General features: G+C 37.5%; 1 protein-coding gene across 1 annotated transcript in view; it reads right to left on the minus strand.

Moving 5' to 3' along the window:
• The window catches only part of LOC104468080 (ankyrin-2-like), a gene marked incomplete at its 5' end in the record, with an annotated part of 83,103 nt that overhangs the window by 53,780 nt on the left and 5,635 nt on the right, over positions 1–23,688 (minus strand). The window contains 5 exons of the mRNA XM_010082090.1: positions 2,152–2,255; positions 2,871–2,973; positions 8,272–8,416; positions 17,505–17,577; positions 22,079–22,177. Of these exons, the coding sequence (XP_010080392.1) occupies positions 2,152–2,255; positions 2,871–2,973; positions 8,272–8,416; positions 17,505–17,577; positions 22,079–22,177 (524 nt within the window). The remainder of the gene's footprint in view (positions 1–2,151; positions 2,256–2,870; positions 2,974–8,271; positions 8,417–17,504; positions 17,578–22,078; positions 22,178–23,688) is intronic.

Below are 23,688 nucleotides of genomic sequence, written 5' to 3' on the forward strand. Positions count from 1 at the left end.
GATACATAATATCCCCTAATATTACCAGCAAAGTGATAAAACTCTTGTCTTACTGGATATTTAGCACCCAAACTTTCTGGCATATTCAGAGATCCTTAATTTTGCTCAGTATGTAAGATCAGATAGTTTTGTCAGGAGAAGCAAATCTGATTTGCTGAAAGGAAGTTTAAATGCAGGAATTTATCTTTTCCTGAAACTAGTCAGAAACTATTAGCCATGTAAAATGACCAGGAGATGTTTATGTTGAGATTGTGAGCACCAAGAGTGTTACCTCTTAAGAGATAATTATTTACTTGTTTTCTAAATGGCTGCCAAAGACTCTGACCAAAAAATCTTGCTTTTCTTTTCTTATGCCATATTGATGAAACTATCAACATATTGAAACAGTAGTTACATAAAAATTTTAAATGAATCATTAAAATATTTTCCCTTTCTGAAATTTTAGACACAAGATAAGTTTTGGTTGGTTATGCAATGGCTGAAATATGTGCCTGTAAAATTGCACACCAAGAAAACAGAGATGTAAACAAATGCACCCCAACAGATTATGATAGCTTAATGACTCGGCCAAAACTAAGCAAGACCAAAAAAAGTGCTGTACAGTCTTTTCCAAAGGCTAAGTAATCAATATTATAGGTTTCTTCATTACAATATCTAGTGGCAAGTTAGTTGGTATGTATAAAAAGAAGAACATAATTTGTGTCATCTTAAATGTCAATATTCCATGCAAGGCTGCAGAGATCGTTGCTTCTATTAAAATCAGATATTCTTATCCTACCACAAGCATCCTAATCTAAATATCTAAAGATCTAAATATCATTAATATTTTTTTAAATAAAAACATAAAATGACTGCACATCCAAGAAATAAATGCCACTCTTCTAGAAAAGTATTTAGTTCAGTCTCTGCAATCACTGGAAAGACCTACCTTTCTGAAAGTGAAAAGTAATACATCCTTTGGAAAAAGTCTGTAAACTATTTAGGATTAGAATAAACCACCAAAACAATTTTAAAGCTTACATACAGACATATATATAAACACACACATATTGTACACATTAAGTATTTTCTTTTAACTTGTTAGTTTTAGAGCTCAAGAAAAGCAAATCCAAACAACAGTGGCCACAGCCAAATATCCTGCTACCAGCTAACAAACAAACTTCTCATGTCAGTCAGTTTGCAATCACAGTGATGACAATGTTGTTCCTCTTCTAGAACAGATCTGCCTGTCATTCCAAATGGGACTCCAACTCCAGTGTTATTTTTTTGCAAGATATGGACTGTAGGATTGTGGCAAATTCATTTGAGATTAACAAAGAAATATTTTTCCTAGTGATGTCCAGCCATGTTGTGTACAAATGAAAAGCTTTTGCCTGCCATCAGTTTCTTATGAATTCATCTGCACATGCCTCGTCACATCTGATGGCAGGACACAAGTATAGAACTCAGTGTAAATAACATTACTCAAAACACAGTAAGGAGGAGCACTTAAAACAAATGCACTCACAGATTTTCAGGCCAACCAGAATAAGCTAAGTACAAATTTGTCTGGGCCTGGATTTTGATGTGTCTTACTCCATTTCAATGAGCTTGCTTAAATGCAAATGCTTACAAAGAGTCAGTTGTGAGAACACGTGAAGATAGTGGCCAAGTATGTGTAAAGCATATCCTGTTTAGGTTGATTGTCTATTACACAGTTCACATAATTTAAAATCCTTGGTTTCTTTTTTTGGTAATCACGACAAACACCAGAGTTGGTGCTCACGTAAACTACTTCACTAGCATAGAAAGTACTCACCGTGTGGGATGATTAGGCCCTTTGTCTCAATTATTACTAACTTTAAAAAGGCACTGTATTTATTTCTGCGTAAAATTCACACAGATGCATGTGTGTATGTGTTAATTATTCATTCCGCTTGAACGTGACTGAAGGCTCATTGGCATCAGTTCAGACTTGCAATGATTTCAGTGGATAGTCTTAGTACTCAGACTGGCTTGATTCTCAGAGTTTAAGAGATTATAACAATTTACTGACAGCTCTAGAAGGCGATGAATTAAAATATAACTCCTAGTTAAGCATTAGTCAAAGCTGCTGCCACTGCAGGTATTCCGTTCCTCTTTTTTTAGCATAATGCTTATTGATACACTCACCCTGAATGAATAGGGCTGGAAGAAAGAGCCACATTGTCCAAGTTTTCAGGGCCCCAGCTTAAGCGATACGAATTTCTTTCGGCTTCTTTGGCCAGAGTTGTTACCTTGGTAAGCAAAAAAACCCTCCTTTTTACTACAATAAAATCAATTAATCAAGCAAACAATAAGAATCTTTTGCATAGTAGTACCTAAAGCATTTAAACCTTTTTTAAAAAAAGAAAACAAAGGAGTAATAATAGCATTAAGATATTAGAAACCCCTTATTGTAACATTTTGTATTTGCTCAAAGTAATCATGTTAGTGGTCCCAGTGAAATGAATGCTGTGATTTACCAAAGTGGCATTTCCTAAATATTATTTTTTTTTATTACAAGTATGCTTCAGGATAGTATCTTTGAGGACAATGGCCTTGAGTTCATTAGATCACCTGAATATTTAGCCCAATGGCTGTTAGTATCATCCAAAAATCAGTTAAAACAAAGAGAATCATAAAGACAGTCCTGGTACTGTATTCCCACAGTTCATCCACTTATTTTGGAACAGAGTTTAATATTGCACAGTATAATATACCATTAAATATCAATGAAAATCAGAGAGATTTCTATTAAAATAAATAAAGCAGCATATACCATGTGGTATCATTAGTACAATCTAAACTGTAATCTTTTTATATTTGTGTATTTATCCAACCGATAAGTGAAGTTAAGAGAATTTGCTTACCTGCTGGCTGGGGATTACAACTGTATCATCAATCATGGCACTGTCCCTCAGGTAGGAGGCATGGCTCAATGTGTGAGACCTGTCTGAACTGAAGGATCGCAGGCTGGTAGGTTGGTAGGATGCCATAGCAATATATCAGCAGTACAGATGATGTTGTAAAGGTGTGATGATAGATTGAGTGGGAGAATGAAAAAAAGCGTGCTATTAGCAATATGATGCAGCTTCCAGGGGGAGTATATAATAGTTACGAAGTAAAAAACAGAGCTTTACAAATCTGTGTTATGCTACCTTTCTGACCAAGTGCCACAAAGTCTTTTGATTGACTTTTTATTTGCTTCAAAATGCAGAACCTAGGAGACTAATCTAGATGACAGTTTATTTTATATTCACAAATACTTTATACTTGGCTTTGTGGCATAATGATAATTTTCATTCTGATAAAGAGCATTACTTTTTTTAAGTAAAGCTCTTTGGAGTTCTCTCTCCTGCTACATCACGCAAGCAAACCACCACTATGGAAAACCAGAATGCTAACATCTGAAGAAAAGCTGAAATGACTCTTCCTGAAGCTTTGCTATGATCTGTTCTCTCCCATTAAAACTGTAAATAAATAAGCTTGATATTGTCCCCTGGAAGGTACACACAGCAAGGTGAATTGTGGCCAGCCACAAGCTCCTCTATAAAACAAAATTCTTCCTCTGTATGCCAGCAGCATCTTTAGAGAGACAGTCCAAATGTGAGCACTGCTTCCTTTGTAAGTACACACAGCTCTACAGAACACTGGTTGCTGTAGCAATGAGAGATGCGAGGCAGTAAATAAGCTGCTTCCAAGCACTGGCTCAGAATATAACTGCAGCATCCACCAGCAAAAAGCAAAAAAGACAAATAAGACACCACAGAAGGACGTATTGAGGTAAATGGGGCTTCTGCTATCAAATAGCACTAGTTCTGTCCTTTAAATATTACTAGTAGCAGTATTACAATAGTGAATTTTAAAAACAGATCAAGCACCTTCAGATGCTGTACATGTACTCTGTGATGTTCTATACCCTGTATATAGCACATATAACTGAAGGAAGTGGTTTTATTTTCATGGCTTATGCATCCATGAGTAGTGCTCATAATGACTAACACACTGGATCAGAACAATAGGCCACTTATCAAGACACATAGATTTTTAAGGGATAATTAATTTTCAGCAGTTAGCAATAAAAATGTCATGTGTACATTATGGACACAAGATTCAAGTGCTTTAAATGCAGATCTTGTTGAAAATCACATTTTACCATCTGATTCAGATCAGTCAGCCTTTTTTAACAATAGCTACATTCACTCAGTAATTTTTTGATCCATTTTAGAAGCAGTTATCTTATTTTTATTAAAATATATAACATTGAAGAACAATAAATTGTATTGATCATTAACTTATACCAATGGCCTATTTAGTATACTAGATGGATTATACAAAACTGAAAGCAAAGATCAGTATTACAGATGTATCAGCCTTAGGAAAGTCTTGAGGAAAAAAAAAAAACAAACCACAACAATAAATAATCTCTCCTACATATGAAATGTCTTTCACCCAGACAAGTGGAGGAGGGGAGACATGTAAGGCTGATATGTAATGTATTATCAGGATTATGCATTTCTGGAATAAAATTCTGATTCCACTAAAACAACCAACAAAATTTCAGTAGGGACAGAAGTTCACCCTGTCTGCATACAACATTTCAGAAAAATAATATGAAAGGGAATCTTGACTGAAGAGTATTTTGTTTAAATATTTTTGTGTGAATTGGGTAAGCAGAGTACACCTTGCTTGTTCCTAACGAGTACTTGAGTGAACATTTGCACTTCGGATGAAAAATAAGCCTCGGTAGCAGACCCCATTTGCCATCATCATCCTTTACTCATTTCAACATTTGACACTTTCAGAGCTGCTTTGCTGTGCCATGCAATGCTTGTAAGAGGTTCAACATCCAAGTTGCAGGTTCTGCTATTCAGCTAATGTCATGTCCTGGATAGGTACCAAATGAAAGGAAGTACTAGATTTGACCGGTTATCTATATGGTGATTTTATCTATGTTCTCCTGCAAGTACCCAACACTGCTACTACTACCACCGCTACAAGCAGCCCTGCACATATCCACTATGTAATACATGTATGTAAGCTCCAGTAAATATCCAATACATTGTGGGTATAAACTTTATCTATGGGCAAGGTACGTACAAGCATAACTGAGGTCTGCAGTAAATCAGAAGTTTAAATTTCCTACTATACTTGATTTCAAAACTAGTGTTCATATGACACTGCCCCTCTTCTGTGTGCTGTACCAGCTAAATGAAGAGCAAACCAGCAGTTAAGGTCTGTACTGCTGAGACTTAGAAATAAAGGTACTGACTGAAACCACCGTCCCGTTACGGAAGTGTAGTGGCACTGAACAGAATTTATTGTTTATTATTGTAATACGTCTTCAGGAATCCTGTAAAAAAATAACCCTAACTCACAGAGACAAAACTGATGCCTAAATACATATTTGTTCCAAGTCTGGTTGATAAATCTTTAATCACAGGGGTTGCGGGGTCAATAGCACTCTACTCAGCCCCCAAGACTGCACTGTGGACCCAGGGATGCTACAAAGCTCCTAAACGTGACAGTGGGTCTTGCCTGTGTTAGGTAATGCACAGGCATATGTCACCCACCTCTTCTAAGCCCTGAATAAAGCCCAGCTGGTACCCAGAAAATAAGAGCAGCATACGCTAGCCAAGATTCTAATCTGGATGACGGGGAGACCATGTTACAGGACAGATTCACTTGGAGCCTAGACAGAGCTCTAGCGATCTCTAGTCCAGTTGAGTGTATCTGTTCTTGTGGGAAGTATATGTTCTTTCAGAAGCTAGGAAAAGAACCTGGTATCATTGAAAACTGTATAAATCAGCCTGGAAAACATTTCTCTATTAAAGACTGAAAGCCTTCCTGTCATACAGCAGAAAGGTGGAAGGGACTTGACATGACATGACACAGAGTCTCTTCAAATACTGGCGATCTGATGGCCCAAATCAGTTCTGGCTCTCAACATCTGGAGGAAAAATCCAGCTAGTGTAATCCATTCCCTTTAATTTGCATTCTACTACTGTTTCTCCACACAGAGAAGGAGAACAGCTCATCTTCCCAGCAGCACAGTGACAGGACAGCTACCAGCTGGTCTGGTCTAGTGCAACTTCCCCAACTGAAGCTAACTGTATCTTTACAGGAATGAGGGAAGTTTCTGTGCCATGGGAGCTATGTCATGCAGTGACCTTTCACCACTACATATCATACCCATTGGAGACTATAACTATCCAACAGCAGTGTCGCTCCTGTGGTTCTCCAAATCAACCTTCTGCCATACAGCAGGCCTCCAAAATGGATGAGCAGAGACAGGTGCCATAAAAGGATACAGCGAAAACGTGTTTTCATGCTGTGTAATACCTACCTGGGCATGGTGCTAATGAAAGCATATGAAAAGGAATGAAGGGAAGAGAGAAATAAAATAAATAGGGAAGATGGTTACAAAAGAAAAAGATATGTGTTTAAATCAAATTGTCTAATGCATAAGACTAAATGACTCTAGACTGCTAATACTATTTTGCTTTGCTGAATTTCTTGAAAAACCAAAGTCAGTATAATGCAATGCAAATTACATTAAAGCAACAGTAAAATAATTTGAGCAGTCTCTGTGTAAATTTTTACAAACAGTAACCTGACAGTGACAGAAAATGAGACCATGGAGTTAGAAAGATTTTTCTTTCATTCTTTCGCCCTTTATAGTTTTGCTTAATTTCAATATAATCATGTTTGAAACAGGATGTGAAATAATTTTCATACAACACAAAAGAGAATACATCAGTTACAAACCAGTGAAAATCTACTGAAATCCATTGACAGTATTTAAAAGCTAAAATATTCTAAATGGGAGCAAAAACTTGCTTAACACTTGCCTGCACAATAATTTCTATATAGCATCTTAAAATTAAAAACCCCACTTTGTTACTACTGAAAGCGCATGATAAGATGTTTTGATTTTTAAGCATTCTGATGTAGTTCATAAACATCCTCTGAGACTGAAAAGCCACACAGTCACTTTGTTTGCAGTGGATTCACTGGAGCTGTCTAAAAACCAACAAAGATTCCAAGCTTAGAAGACCTGAATGAGGAGGGATTTACACATGCTGTGAGGCAAACCAAACTGTTTCCTGACATGTTTTGTTCCAGAAGGAATTCATAGCCTACTGAAGTAAACAGAACGGATCCTACTGATTTCACTGAGCTTCGGAAATGCTGGCAGAATAACAATCAGGACTGGAAAATGAGGTAGGTTAAAAATTCTTCCTGTTGCCAAGATCTCAACGTTTTTGTTTTTTTTTTTTCCTCCCCCTTTAATGAATCCCAATTCTAAAGGCAGTAAGTTTGGAGAAATTACTGATTTACACTAGACATTGTCATTGTCAAACAGGAATGGCTGGGTAGCCTATTCTAAACTACAACTGTGGGTGTTAATTTGCCAGTTTGAGTCTACACTTAGGCTCACTAGTAAAGACTAATTTTGAAAAAGGAACCCCGTAGTTTTTGCAGACTATAGTGACATTCTCTAAATTAAAAAAAAAAAAAAAAAGATTCAAGATACAGGCATTATTATTCTACAAATACATCCACGCTGAAGTTCAACTTGTTAGATATAAGCAAATCAATAAGTTTTCTGGGCTTAGCATGCCTTCTTTTTTCTATTTTTTTTAATGTACAACATAAATACCGTGCTGTGCCAGTAGAAGGAAAACAATTCTCTTTCCTGCTAGTTCAACCACAATGAAAGAGAGAGTCAATGTGCTTGCTGAAAATACACTCCCTGCCAATCCAATGTGAAATGACCAAGACCACTGCTCCTTTCCTTATATCTATAGCCAGAAAACTACTTTAAAAAGACAGTTCACCTAATGCTAAAACACCCTATTCACCTACCCACCCATCCCTTGACTCATGACAGGAGGAGGTGGGGATGATTCATAAGCCCTTTCCATAGACAACCAGACTCCTCTTCCTTTGCCTGACCACAAGGACAATAAAGCAAGCCAAGCCTTTTCAAGAACCAAATAAGAATCACAAACAAATTCTTCACTAGGCTCTAGGCACAGTAGTAGTGCCAAATGTATTGATTTCTGGACCCGTCAGGAAATATTCCCCCTAACCACACCTTCCCCCTACAAAGTGGCAACTGGCACACTCACATACCTAATAAAGAAATGTTGACGAGTGTGTCCCATGTCTCCCTTGAGTTCAAAACCCCGAGAAAGGGATTTCAAACACTTATAACAAAATGTGCACAGATTTATCATAAGAAAAGATATGTGTCCAGGCAAATACCTGTCAGATCGTCCTCCTTCCAAGCTGTACCTTAAGTAGTTCATACCATCTAAGAACTGGCTGCTTGGTAAAGAATCATCTCCTAGTTCTTTGAGGTCTTCTGGCCTAAGGTACTCTCCTCCATCTCCCGTCATTGTGTCATCACCTTTAAACCAATTACAGAAGGGACAGAGATAAGCACACACAGAAGTTTGATTGCATTTACATGTTGGGATCTAACAGCTGGATGGCACAACAAACAGGAAGGCATTTTCCACTCAGGAAACACTGCAAACCACAAGCAATTAATATATTGAATGAAACTGGCACAACAAACAAGATTTTAAAAAAAACAAACTCAAGGTGATTAACCAATTGGATTTAATCTAATTTTTGCTCTTGTACATACTGGTAAGGGGCAGATTCCTTTGCTACTCTCTAAAGCATGGTCTCTCTGTTCCTTTATCTATTTTAGCTCTCTGGTCACAGCTATATTGTATCACAGTCTGACAGTTTATGATTAAATATAACCACCCACTTGACTGTAGGCTATGTGTTTTCAACTGAAAGTGTTTTCTGTGGCCTTATGCGTGATAGTTGCAAATCCTAGTTTAAACCCTCCATTGTCCAAACTCCACATCATATGATGCTGTCTCACCCACATTCTAACATCCTTGTGTGATCAGCAAAAAAATTCTTAGGTTTAATTTTTTTTTTAGGTCTAAAATTATTTTCCCTAGGAAATTCTGTCTATATTAAGTCACATTTTGCTCTTCTCCAGCAGACTAACAAAACAGCTTACACTGCCAAGCAACATGTAGATGTTTTTCATTGCCATTTGCAACACAGTTTCTGTCCTGCAGATTTCAGTTACTTTCCCAAGGGTTCATTACTACTGTGTGAGCTTGCCAGGGCTTGGTGTGCCCCACAGAACTGTGTAACATGATCCTAGCCCATCAATATCTTCAAGTTTGCTCGTTCTCTAAGCTGCATGGGCAAACGTCAAGAACCTGAAGCCCAGTTACATGAAGGAGAGATTGCTGCTGTTATACAGGAGCAGTCTTCAGGGGCTACACATTCCAGCTGCGGTCGTTCACCCTGATATGCTGAGAAACACAAAGGATTGAAAATGTTAGCTAAGCGGTATCCACGCTGTTTCAAACAGAATTCATTTGGGCACAGGACAGTTGCCACTTGTGTGATTTAAAGCCCTAATAAAGCAAAATTGCAAAAAGCCAATTACTGTTACTGCTGCTATTTCTGGTACAGCATCTTTTCCCCTGCCCTGAAAAATGTTATCAGCATTACAAGCTATAGGAGCTCACTCCTAAAGGAAGAAATCTTGGTATTTGTTTTCGTGGAACAAATCAAGCTATTTTTTCTAGCGTGATGTTTCAGCTAACAAATAATTTATAATTTGTCATCTAAAACTAAATAACCTTTGGGGTTTTAAGATTTTTTTTGTATATACAAATATTGTATGTAAAAATGAGGCCTAAATCTTTTCAGTATAACAACAAAAGCTCTTGAAAATTCCATCTGTCCACATTAAGAAGGAAAAACTGGGCACAGTTTCACAGAAAACAATAAAATGCATTTAATCATTGCATGTTTCCTGCCTCCTGTTTCCTGGGAATGTCACATTATAAAGCACAGGGCTTCGTGAAAACTTGAAAGATATTAAGGCAATGCTGTTAATCAAACAATAAAAGGAATTTCAAGTTATATTTCAAATAAACTAGATACTTATAATCATGCCAGACATTCCATCTATAATAGAAGCAAAGGCAAAGTCTTGACCGCTTTCATCACACCCACATCCTTTAAAAAAAAAATCCAAACTCTACTCTTATTTCAGCCTTGGCCTCTCATCTAAGCGTTGTCAATAATGGGTCTCAGTAACGCTAGCTTTTTAATGTGATGTGAACATCTGCAAACAGTAATAAGAGTACCCATGAATATTTCACAATGTCTTCAGAACATTTATCCACTGGCGATACAGCTTACTTGCTAGCATACTAGTCTCGAGTGAGTGAACTAGAAGTTAACGTCACTCCCCACCAAGCCCTTGTGCCCTTACATCTTTCCTTAATGAGATGAACAAAACTAAAACTCCCAAAACAAGTAGCTCTAGTATACAAAGGGGGAAAAAGTATGTATTTAAGTCTAAGTGATTATGTAACAACATAACATTTCATACCACTGTGGTTACCTGAGTGGCTTAATTCCTGCTTTGCAGGGCAAATGCAAAGGGAATTATTCTGAGTCTGTGTAACAAGCTCATTCATCCTGCCAGTAGTATTGTGTTGTCATTAAAATACCTGACATGGCTCTATTCCTGAGTCACAGTCAATTAATTGTTCTGGAATTTGCACAAATATGTACACAGACATGTTATCTGCTGAGAAGAAATTACATATTCAGCTAACCATGAGCTTTACACAGCAGATCTTACCAGCTGGTAGTTTTGTGGCAGTACAAGACATTATCCTTTTCAATCATGCTGGAAACAATTCATCTGCCATCACATTCCCCATCAAATTAATGACAGTAATGTTTTCACTGCTTACTAAGGAGTTAATGATGAATATAACCCTTGACATTCTGGATATGCATCTACAGAGTCAACTCGTTTAGGGAAGCCTCAACAGAGGTGGTTCCTACCATTCCTATAATTCTCCTGATACCTAAGTGAAGTTCAAAATACAGTTGCTGTATAAGATTTACTCTAGAATTGTTTCTCACAAAACATACAAAAAATATAGGCAAAAATTTTTTAAAAAAAGAAAGAAAGAAACCAGGACACCCTCTTTTGGCTGTCATGGAGTTAACTTTCTTCACAGCAGTCAGTGTGAGGCTGTGTTTGGATTTGTGCTGAGGAGAAGGCTGATCACATGCTGATGTTCATAGCTGCTGCCAGGACAGCCAAGGACTTTGCAGCTTCTCTGCTATGCCCGTGTCTGCAGGGGCAGGAGGAGCTGGGAGGGAGCACAGCCCCAGTTTCTAGCCTAGGAAATGATGTTAGGTTTAGGACTGAGACCCAAATCAGCCAATAGCCTATTCCATTATCATGTGGGTCATACCCAGTATATAGATGAGGCTCTGTCCAGAAGTTCCCTCTCTGAGGTCATCCTCCTCTCTCTCGGTGTTGTCTTGCTTTCTTGGTCTACTCTCAGTCTCTCGGATGCTTGGGCTCTTATCTCTGTCATGGGATTGCAGTTTCAGGACTCTCCCTGCTCTGGGATTGTTAGCTGGGAATGGGCTGAGCCTTGGTCATCAAGTAGTGAGCAGCTAGCTGCACTGTGCATCACTCATTCATATATTTGTGTATATTACTATTATCACCATTATTTTAAATTTTCTTGTAATTTAATTATTAAATTGTTCTTATCTCAACCCACAAGTCTCTTCCCTCTGCCTTTTTAATTCTCTCCTTCATCCCCAGGAGGTGGGAGGGTGAGCAAGCAGCTGTGTGGTGTTTTGCTGCCAGACAGGGTTCAAAACCATTACAGACGGCTGTGATAGAAACTGCCAGAAGATGCTTTTAATAGATGTTTTTCAAGCCAGATACAGTTATATGTGTTTGGCAAAATTATTGTTTTCCTCTGCAACATGCAGATAACTCTACAGCTCCCCACGTAAGTGCTGCTTCTGAAAAGTAACAGATGGAGAAGGGACAGCTATGGCAAGCACATTTTTTAATGAAATATTTAAGTCCTGAAACATCTTTAAAGGAATGTATAATGCAGAGTTTCTCTGATACTTTCCTTGGACATTTCCCTGAAGTCAATCCTCTGTGTTCCCCCACAGTAGAAGCTGCCCTGAATTACAGCTTGGCTAATGCTTTACGTTTCTTTATTTTTAGGCAGTCAGGAGAGCAGATTTTCATGTACGGTTTCATGCAAGGTTTCATATACTGATACATGACTTAACATGACACATCACATCAGCTATTGGTAGCACAAACCAGCACTTGCAGAAAAACAGAAGGTGAAGCAAAACTGTATGTCTGCCCTCCAGGATCTGTGGGGAGGGAAAGACACCTTGATTTTGTTTTCCCACAAAATAACAATTTAGGAAATAATAATAACTAAATAAAGTATAAGTAAATACAGTAGTGTCTCCTGCATTATTCCTTCTTTGCATTTACAAAGGTGTGTCTGTAGTTTGGGTCATGCCTACACATGTGACTGGTGTAATTGCTTATTGCTGATCTGGTCAATTCTATTTTTGTCAACAACACTGATGGAAATGAAAGACAGCAGTTTCTTTAAAACTTTTGCCAAAATTTTTGCAGCCTAACCACAATATCCTATTTTTCATTACTAAAATGTTGACAAGTGAGCAATCTTTAGCAGATTCTACCCCAACAAAAATAAAATAAATTTAATTTCTTTCCAATGACAATACCAGATTTATTTTTTTTAAAAAGACCTATATTCTGTATGAAATATTTCAATGGACAAATCCAAGTAAGACTTTACTATATAACTTTTTTTTACATTTCTAGCAAAAATGTCAATAAATTTACAGGTCAAAAACTGAGCAGCTAACCATTATATTGAGAATCTTTTGTGTTGACAACTCATGAATGAAAAAAAGGAAACCAATTTTCATATTTCCTGTTGCATTCACACATCTGGCACTCAGAAGCATGAAAGAAAAAAAAAAGAAGAAATCATCGTTTTGCTTAAAAAAAAAAAAGGAGGAAAAAATATGGCATATTAAGGAATTCAGTATGCTAATCAAAGGGCGCCTGCAGTTACCACAAATATGAAGCATTTGGATATGAGAATATTCTTGGGTACCAGAGCACATTATCATTTCATAATAACAACATTTGCAACAATAACTAGGTAGCCAGTTCCAGGCAAGCAGTTCCAGAGATAGATAGACAGATACATGGGGCATTTTCTTCACAGCTCCCAATGTATCAGGCAAAGCAGCTTGTCATTATCCCATTCTACAACTGGAAGACTGAGATAATTGGAGTGACTTCCACAGAATCATTTAGGAATCATCAGCAGTGCCAGAAATAAATTCCTGAATGCTGCTGGTGTGTCTGTCTGTAAAGTAGTAACTTTTCAGTCCTTCGTGAGTATATGTCTGAACCAGACTTACTAAGCAGTTTGAAAGTTTTCTTTCTTGATATTTCTCTACACTGGAAAAAAATTGTCTAAACTGAAAACAACTTTTTTCAATTAAAAAAAAGTATTTTTTTCTTCTTAATCAGAAATGTAAACAAGTATGGAATAGCTGTGAACTGTTTTCAGGAATCTAAGATGACATTTTTGTTGTGTCTGTAAGTGATGCAATAGTTCACAGATATGCTACCTTGTCACTGATGCACATTCATGAAGGGATAACAAACCTCACTTTACACAGATGCTATTACTGTGAATATGTTTGAAAGATGTAGTATCACAATTTTGAGCAAGCTTTAAAACTAAAAATGAGAAACATGAGCAACTCTGTGACAGGGAAACTGTAGCAGTCTGACACTGGGACATTGTTTTTAGGCATTAACGCATATTTTATTTTATAAATTATTTAAGGACACTTGATAACACTGTTTCCATTTTTAGAAACACTTCAGCAAATTCAATGCCCTAATCACCCTCTTTTTAAGATGACTTCATTATTGGTAATGTTTTTTAAAGAAACACAAAATTATACAAAAAAAAAAAACCCAAACACAACAAACACCACCTTGTCTCAACGAGGCACAGGGTTGAATCTTTAGCAACTTTTAGATGAGCATCCCTCATGAAAGAGATGCTTTTTGTTCTTTGGATATGGTGATTCTATCTGATTTTTAAGCCTATGGTGACTATTTGCACATGATAGTTCACTCAACATTTGTCTCTCTCTTCTCTGCAATTGACATATCAGCATTAATTACTGTGCAGTGTGAACTGCCCTTTATGGAAGCCATCTCAGGGGCATCCTGCCTCCGACAATGGTGTCTTCACCTTCTACTTCAGCCTTTCTCTTCCCTTCTGCCTGCAAAAGTAGTCTGCCCAAAAATAACTTGTCAGAACAAATAAAGATATTAATTTTCAGACAGCTCAGTTCACTGGGTTGGTTCACCACCTGGTGAAATGTTTTTGCTGACATAATGGAGGATGTGGGAAAGTGTGATTAGAACTATGACAACTTCTTGCAGACAGAACTTAGTCTCAAAGAGATTGAAACTAGAGCTTTTGAAAATTAACTGGACTGAAAACAGTAGGAGATGAAGAGGCCCAGACAGACACAAGTGAGAGCTCTTCAATAACCTGCTTTACTGGTTGGTCTTGTGTCCTCTATATAAAGCATACACTTGCTGTACTGTCTCAGATGGGAGCCATAAAGATAAATTGCTGGCAGTTTGTTCAGCTCTTTCACCACAAAAACGATGCATGGAATGAGTACACAGGAACAGCAACATGCTCCTCAATACAATATTAACATTCGGGAGAATTTAAAAAAAAAAATGTTCCTACATTCTCTAGATTTTCCTGTGTGTCTACACTGACTCAGCCCTAATAAGAATATCTGTATGTGCTTAACTTCACTAATTCTGTTCATTTCACGAGATGCTTTGCAGTAATTGCCCTCTGCTCCTGGAAGGATCCCTCAGGTGGAAATTGCTTCTTTTGTGGCAACAGCTTTAAAGGAACTAAACTTTGTAGCAAAACGATCAGCTAATGCAGAAACAATGATGAAAATGCACAATTTTCTCAGTACAACTCTATCCACGTGAAGCATTTCTGCTGGCATGGATACGTGTTTCAGAAACCTTAAATACCAAGCCAAACTATTTGACAGATTAGATGGTTCTTTATTTTATACTGCTAAGACTGGATGTTGCACCTGAATTTGTTTTAGGAATATGAATACTATATGATTAATGCAACAGCACACTTAACGCAAGATAACTGCTTCCCAGGCAAAATGCAAAATACTTATCACCAGTGATGAACAAACTCCACAATAGGACTTGAAATACTCATTTGCTCAAGTACTCTTCTTGAGTTCAACTGAATAATTATATAATTAGAGCTAGCAGGCTTACTGTGCCATGTTAATTTATATCAGAACATACTGCGTCACTTGAAGACAGCAAAGAACACAGCATCACAGAAACCACATTGTTAGTCTCCAATAAAGACTATACCATCACTAGAAGGTTCATCCTCTTTTTAAAAAAGTTTCGCAGTCTTCCTGCGCCCAGCTATTTTAAGTCCCTTTGACAAGTACCATTCATTTTAGGAATTTTCACAATACCCTGCATGTTTTGCCTGTAAAAACAGATTTTACAAGGACAATGGCATGAAGTGCTTTAACTGTGACCAGCCTGCTTAGCAACCTGCAGCAGGATCACAGAGGCACTATCAGTGTGAGTGTTCAGTACCGAGTCTTGAGCAGCAACGTGCCAGAATACCTGTGTCGTATCAGTTGGATACTGACAAACAGTAGGTGTCAGGTGGTAACAGAAAGCAGAGAATGTTAATTCAAAGCACTGGGGAGCATTAGTCATGCTGGATGGCCACAGTAAGTTCTGCCAACATATTCAAGATACAGGTAATAAATCTTGCATTTTCTGGCTTCCCTTTTTCCTCCCACCTTTCAGAAAACACACACCCAGTCACACTTCAAAAGTAATGAAAAGGAGCAGTGTTAGGCACCCAGATTAAGGAAATTCATGTTGCTTCAACACAAAAATAAAACCAACAATCCAAGTTAAGCAAGAAGAAAAAGTTTGTAAGTCTTACTCCACGAACTTCTGCTAACAGCACCTGTGCCACTATATGCTTCACCATCACTGAAGCGTTCATCATCAGAGTGTTTAAAGGCTGTACAACATATAAATTAGTTTGAGAAAAAGAAATACCCTGTAAATTAATCCTGTAGAAGCAGAGACATGCTGGGCCTTGTTGATTTAAAGATGTTTAAATTGAAGTTCAAAAGACTAGGAGAAAATTCAACAAAGTGAACCTAAGGCTGTAAGCAATTTAAAGTCCATTTATCATAATTACACAAGCAGTTGAATGTTTTTCTAACAGAGAAAATGCAGCAAAAACATGCCTGAGAAATAATTTCACTAATCATGATGCAGCAGAATAGGACTTCTTTTGAATAACACTTGTGTGCTTTCACTTTACAGTTTTGCAAACATTAAAAAAAATAAAGTAGTATCTGGAGCCTAAATGTAGTATTTTCTCAGGAGTGTAACTCATTTATAAGCATAGATCGTATTTCAAAAAGTAATACAAGCAGTTTAGAAACATGAATGCCATTAACTTCCAATACCACTTAGAACCACAAGTGTATTTGTGTTCGTTGTAAAAGAAAAAAACCCAGCCCTGTAACCCATGTTCCTAAATCCCTAGCACTTTTTGAAATTAGCCACTCTACAAATTATTTGCATGAAATACTAATAACCATAAAATATGGCATATTGAAGATATTGTAATTAACACTGCCAAAAGTAGAAAAGAACTTGGAAAATTCATGCAAATGTGTGTATATTTATCTGATACCATGGTGATTAAAATCTGTAAGAAGTCATTTGTGAAACTTTTAGAAAGAGATGTTTTTAAGCTATTTCCCTTATTCTGTGTTGTATAAAACTGCAGTACTTTATCAATCCCTCCAGAAGTCCACAGAAGTTTTCCTGGTACTTAGCTAAGCGATACAACGTATGCCTGCTGTCTGTACATACAATAGAGTCTGAGACCAAAGTATCAAACTCATTAGCATGTTGTTACTTTATGTCATGCTGTACATATATGTGATTTGTGTGTGCCAAAAGCTCCCTCAAGGGAACAATCTCCTCATCTTCCACCTTATGCATCTTCTTACATGAATGTTTCCAATTAAGCAGAATTCCTAGATATATGTATCTGAAATAGGTGACGCTGATCCAAAAAATTTACTGCTCAAATACCTTTTTATGGGAGGGTCAAACCCAGCTTTGGAACAGCTCTACATGTAAATTTTAAAATCTCAAGTTGGGAAATGTTCTCATTTGTTCATTTGGTTCAGGTGAGTTTTCTTCTGGAAAAGAAGTAGGAGTCTAAGACTTTGGTTTGGGTCAACTTCTGGCATTCTTATTCAAATGCCATGACTACAGCATTAAAAAAAGGCCATTACATAGATCTTCATTTCAAGCACTGCAAAATGAATACGTCAAAGTACTTAAGCAGCTATCTTGAGCCTGTATTACAGGTTGCATAACTGATATGGAACAGGAACTCAGTATTGCTCACCTTCTTCATCTGACACATCCAGGACCTCAGTCATTGTCTCAGGTACATTTAGCTTGTGCTTCTCTGTAACAGTCTGTAAGGACAGAATCATCAATCCTCAAACACCAAAAGCAGAAGCAAAGTTTGCAGCAGGATATTTTCAACAGCAGCAGCAGTGGGATCTGCTCAGTCATTTTATAATGTGTTTCCCCTTCCCCTAACTTTATTTTTCATCTTTACTCCAGAAGCTCCTTTTCTCAGTATTGTATAAGGTAACATTTACTCTTGCAGAAAAGGGGGGGGGGGAGAGGTGGTCAGAGGAATAAAAAGGAAAGAAAAGAAAGCTCTCAGCAAATTTATTTATAAATAGTACATGTAAAAGAATTCAGCTCAATGTTTCCAAAATTATTTTAAAATGAATTAGGTAATGTCTGCAGAAGAGCTTCAGAAAGTTGCATGTGGCATATGGAAATTATTAAATTGTAAAGCATTTGGAAATGATGTTATGAATGATGTGAAATTTTTAAACTAAAAAGAGATGTGAAGGATTTACACAGATCATTTGAAACGTTTCTTCCACCCCCCCCACCCTTAAAGTGACTACACTGCATAATAATGACATCCTTTTCATAAATCATGTGTATACCCCAAATCACATCAGGGGAAAAAAAAAAAAAAGTTATTTGAAGATTCTGATATATTTTGTGTACCTAAAAGCTTAAAAGATAGTGATACAAGGCAAGCATGGATCAAGCACTGCTGGGAGGACACTAAGTATGAGAGCACAGAATAGGAGAACATTGGAAGATTTTTTTCATATTATTTTGTCTTTGTAAATGACTTCCACAAGGAAACAGAAGATGTTCAGGGGTGCTGAATCAAGAATGGGGACATCCTTTTAGCATCAAGATAGACACTGGAGGAGACTAAGAACATAATGAGAGAACTTGTAGGACATGCAAGGTGTTAAAATGTTGCCTACAGGAAACTCTTCAGTGTGTTAGGACACAGAAAACAAAATGCCAAGGACTTAAAACAGAGCAGTGATCAGAACAGCATTAGTCACAACAGAAAAATGACTATTTCCCTGGTTCCACCCAGATCTGCAGCCAATCAGCTGAACTGGGGAGCTCTGGAGGGGAGTCAACACATCGCCCTTTAAGGTATGTGGGAGCAGAGGAGATGTGCCCCTTTGGCATGCAGAGGAACGTCAGGAGGCCAGGTGTCTTGGGAAACTCCCACTGAGGCAGGAGGACACGACCACATTTTGAAGAAAGGGGAAAGAAGGGGTCTGGTTAGGAGTCACAAGTGCTAGTTTTTGTATGTCTGCTGTATGACCAAAATAATATAAGAAAACTTTATTTCCAGCCTTAGCTTATGTACAAAATCCATTTGATTAGAAGAGCACAGATGTGAAAGGATGCTACAATACTCTATTCCTCAAGCTACAGCTACAGAGGTACATTGTGTACTGACTATGGATTAACTTAGATTTGCAGACCCTAGAAGCTAAGGTTCATTTATCATACTATCAATTTATTTGTAAATTAGGTTTTTACAGGCCCCTGTACACAATAACAATCTGGTCTCAGATAGTATTATTTATTTACAGAGAAGTAATGATACTTTATTTACTTCCTGATTTTCCCCTTAGTATGAGAAAATTATTACATAATTTAATGATTGAAACAAAGTTTGGAAAACAGCATCACGAGTGTGTGTATGTGCATGTTTCAGAAGAACAAAAAAAATCTGTAGTTATCTCTAAACGCTGAACCGAGCAAGAAACATTAATGCTACATCAATTCCAACAGAAGTTGTGAATTAATGTTTTAAAATTATATTTTATGTAATACTAGATCTTTTTAATTGATAGACACATTAAAAATGTCAAACACGCTCAAAATTTAAAATCCATATCTAGCCCCATGAATGGCCCACTTTGAAAATTGCTCAATGTATATTTCTCAAACTGCCTACTGTTTAGTACCACTGAGAATTCAATTATGTACTGTACTTTAGGCTTCTGTATTTAAAACTATTATTGTATGGTCAGATTTTCACCTGGTGGCACAGAATAATTCAGATATCTAATTCAGGCACATAAACTTATACGTACATTCAGCAATTGCTTACTCAACAGCAGTACACCCTAAAAAATGGTGAAAAAAAATCTCATCTATTGTTTTGTCCACAGAAAGACTATGCCTATTTGTATAAATAACCCAAAACTTCATTGCATAGCAAACCTTTGAACATCTAGCTCATTCTGATTTATTTCCTCTTCATCTCTAATCTGTGAGTAAAAATAAGTGCTCTTTATATTCATGTGGCTCCACAAACAATAACACTAATGCAAGTAAGAGGAAAATTTGTTCAAAGTTAGACCAAAGGCTTTGGCACTGGAGATCTTTCTTTTCCTCATCTCAAATGCCAGTGACTTGAATATTAATAAAGCATCAGCCTATCTAACATCCTTCATGCATCACTCGGCTACAACCTTAGAGAACGAAGTAGCTATGGTGACAGCACCTTTTTTTCAGTGCTAAAAGCTGTTTTCTGGTTTGGCAACACCAACCTCACCATCTGGAGAACTTTATTGCAGGGAGTGCCCGTGAGTGCCTGTTATTTATCCCTCCTTTTTAGGACTTGTTCTAAATTACGTTTAATCAACATTCCCCACCATGAACAACAATGCCAGAGGTTTACATTCTATATATCCCTAAGGTACAAGATTCAGACAAGTTCATAGCTGAAAAATCTGCTGAGTTTATCGAGGGTTCCCACCTGGCTTTTAAAAGCAGTGCTTTGTACGCAGATGCAGTTCAAGATTTCAGATTTCTCTCATATGCAAGTATTAGAGGTCAACTATGCAAGTAAGGTTCAGTCTTTGTTTCAATCCTAAACCTCAAGCATCTGGTAAAAAAGTTCATTACCCTCAAAGTTTAAAGAAACATTTATCCAAAGTAAATAACTCACAGGTGTTTTTTCATAGTGTAATCCCTATCATTACAAAACTTATAATACCTAAGACACAGTAGAAGGCTCCTCAGTGCAATGCAATGTATGATGGAGAGGAATTTACAACTTCTATCAGGCCTAAATGGAAAAAGTGTGCCAGGACACAGCACAGAGAACAGGAAAGGTGTCATCTGAGGCTAAAAAAATGCACTTTTGAAAAGAGCTAAAGTTTCTCAAAAAAATTACCTAGGTTTTATTTTTCTAACTCTCTGAATAGATACCTATGTGTTTATGCATTTACATGTGTGATGTGCTATATGATTAAACAAGAACACAAAATAAATTATGAACAAAAAAATATAGTCTCAAGAGACTTCTGGAATTACGCTGGTATTCCTTGTCCAAACCTGACTCAGTGTGATCATTGCAGTTCATTAATAAATTATGGCTCACTATTTGTAACCTTATGCTGTGTTATTTTTATTCCATCTTCCTCAGTTAATATCAGTGGGACTTGCTGTCAGCATGCAACAAAATCAAAATTATTTTCCCCTTTCTTTACAAAAGACCTTGTATTTCTTCCCTTCTCCTTTTTTAACTGCCTCTCTGACTGAGCAGTGGCATCTCTGCTGGATGTGCTCTGTGGATTTTCACATCTCTGAGCTGCTAAATGACTCTGTATCTGATAGGTTTTCTAGTCTGTTAACCTTTCTTGCACTTAAACAAAAACAAAACAAAACAAAACAAAAAAGCATGACCTTACAACAAGGTTTCAAAATGCAGGAATGGAAATTTAAATTAAAATCAACTTCTTAAATGCACTATTTCCAATGTTTTCCCCTCCAACCTGCTAAAACACTTGTAGATGTGAGATAAAAATCCAAGAAGAGAAAAGCTTTCTTCTCACAGTATCATAATATATCAGTTTTTCCTGGCTTAAAGCAACAGTACCACCTTGCCGGTGTTCAGCACATACCATTCACAAACCCTGAAGTCAAAATACAGACTAACAAGAGTGTGGAGGGCTGAGCACATAGTGAGAGATCTTTTCTTGTTTGGAAAACGGGATCCATTTGAACTGAAAGTGACTTGATTGATGCGATTCAGAGCCATCTAGCTAGCATCATTAAGCTTGGCACCAGTCCATGGCTGGTACAGTCCAAATGCTAAGAAGCTTGCTGTGGTGTGCTGCAATGGTTGAGCCTCAGCAGGTGTCAAAAGTGTGGAAATGTAAGAAGAGACTGAAAAGGAGAGGGGAAAAGGGAAATAGAGAAACAGGGCAGGATCTAAAGAGCAATGAACAAACTTCTGGAAAGTTTGGGTTTGCAGCTCAAATCCACATCTAGAAAAAAAGTTCTACTCTGCCTTTGAATAGTTTTTTTTCCCATCTGTATTCACATAGATATTGTTACTGAGCTCAGTGAAGCCTGATGTATTGCAAACAGTTCTACATGCTTAAAAGATACACTGAAAGCACTGTAGCACTTTTGCCAAAATCCAGCAGAAGTCGGGGGGTGGGGGGGGAGCTAAAAGCAGAAAAAAAGAGGAAAGAAATACACGAGAGTCTGAGGGAAGAAGAGGAAGGCAACATTCTAAATAAAGGAGAGAGACATTCTAATGCATCTGCAACTCACAGTTGTGGTAGTAGTGATCTCCTCCGTTACAACCTTCAGCGTATCGACCACTGAGATATATCCCAGGCGCCTTGCAATAGCTAAGGCAGTGTTACCATTCTGAAAAGAGAGAAGGGGAGAGAGAGAGAGCGCAGTGAGAGGGAGGATTGTGATGTGAACCAATGAGATCACTCTCAATGCTGCATGAGCCAGCATTTCCATCCAAAACAAGGCGCAGCCTAGGAAAATCACTGTTTTTTTACTGTTACATCTGACTCTGTCTTTGTAACTTCTTTAAGACTATAGCCCTGATTACCATGGTAACACAACACACTTACATCTGCCTGCTATTCTAAGTTAAAAAGTGCTGTATGGCTTAACCCTTCAGTTGTCAAATTTCACTACACAGAATGTGCCTTGTTTGCAGAAGTTCATTTTTTATTTTGCATACAGTGCTCTACATCAGAAATACTCTTCTAAAAAAAGTATTTTAAAATGTTACTGTTTCAATTACAGTTGAAACCGTTAAATCTTTTATCAGGTACAACTCCCTCTTTGGGGAATAGAAGATTACAGCTGTATTGTCCACATATACTTCTACTCCTCCTTACAACAAATATGTATGTACCATAAGGGCAGACAAAAGCTAGTGATGTAACAGACACAAAACCAACCCATATAAGGCTTGGGGGTGGGAATTATCTTCCATTTAAATAAATCCGTTTGCAGTTTAAATGCCTGTGTTATATAGATGTGCCATTCATCAAATGGACATTAGAATGATAATTTAGTAAGAGTTCAGGCCTATTTATCTCCACTTCATCACCTGGAGCATCAAAACAGCTTGGGAGAGTAGTACTATCAATTTAATTTTATGAACCTTTCACTGTAAATGAACAGCATTTGAGGTTGCCATCTGCCTCACTGCATTCAAAATCCTCCTCAACTTGCCTCAAAACAGGGTCCATGCTAATTTATTCAAGGAAACTTTCATTGCAACATAACACCATCCACAATACGTGGCCAAATTTACAAACTTTTTCATGTACAGAAAAAAATTAAGTAACAGAAACTAGCGAAACCACCCACAACTCTCCTGAGGGGGTATCTTCCCTGCAGAACTGGCCAAGGTGACTGGCTGCAGTTCAGCCCAAGCAGCCTCAGAGGCTGCTGACACTCAGTGATTTGGTTCCATGTGATGTGACAGTCCATAGTCCTCATGTCACTCAGCTTGGGGAGAGGAGGAAGGGACATATTCCATGATTCTTTGTAAAGAGCTCTACACAGAACTGTTTCAGGTTATTTTCCACTGAACCAAAGGACAACACGCTGTCCCGCTGGGGGAATCACGGAAAGCCACTGGACTGACCTCAGCACTGGAATGATTTCTCTTGTGACACCACTGCACTGTGTGCAGGACACCTGCCTGAGGGCTTCTCTCTACTTCAGTATCGGCTTTAACTATCTATAATTTAAGGTATTCTGCATTAGTCCAGCTCAGCAACCGTGAAGCAACACCAGGTTTGTAGATCAGCAGCACAAAATGAATAGATTAGCATCTTCTCAGCACAAATAGTGTGATTGTTACTGTCACTTTGCACATTAACTGCTCATATCCCACTCCCCTAACT

This window comes from Pterocles gutturalis, unplaced genomic scaffold, assembly GCF_000699245.1.
Source record: "Pterocles gutturalis isolate BGI_N339 unplaced genomic scaffold, ASM69924v1 scaffold14044, whole genome shotgun sequence".
NCBI lineage: Eukaryota > Metazoa > Chordata > Aves > Pterocliformes > Pteroclidae > Pterocles > Pterocles gutturalis.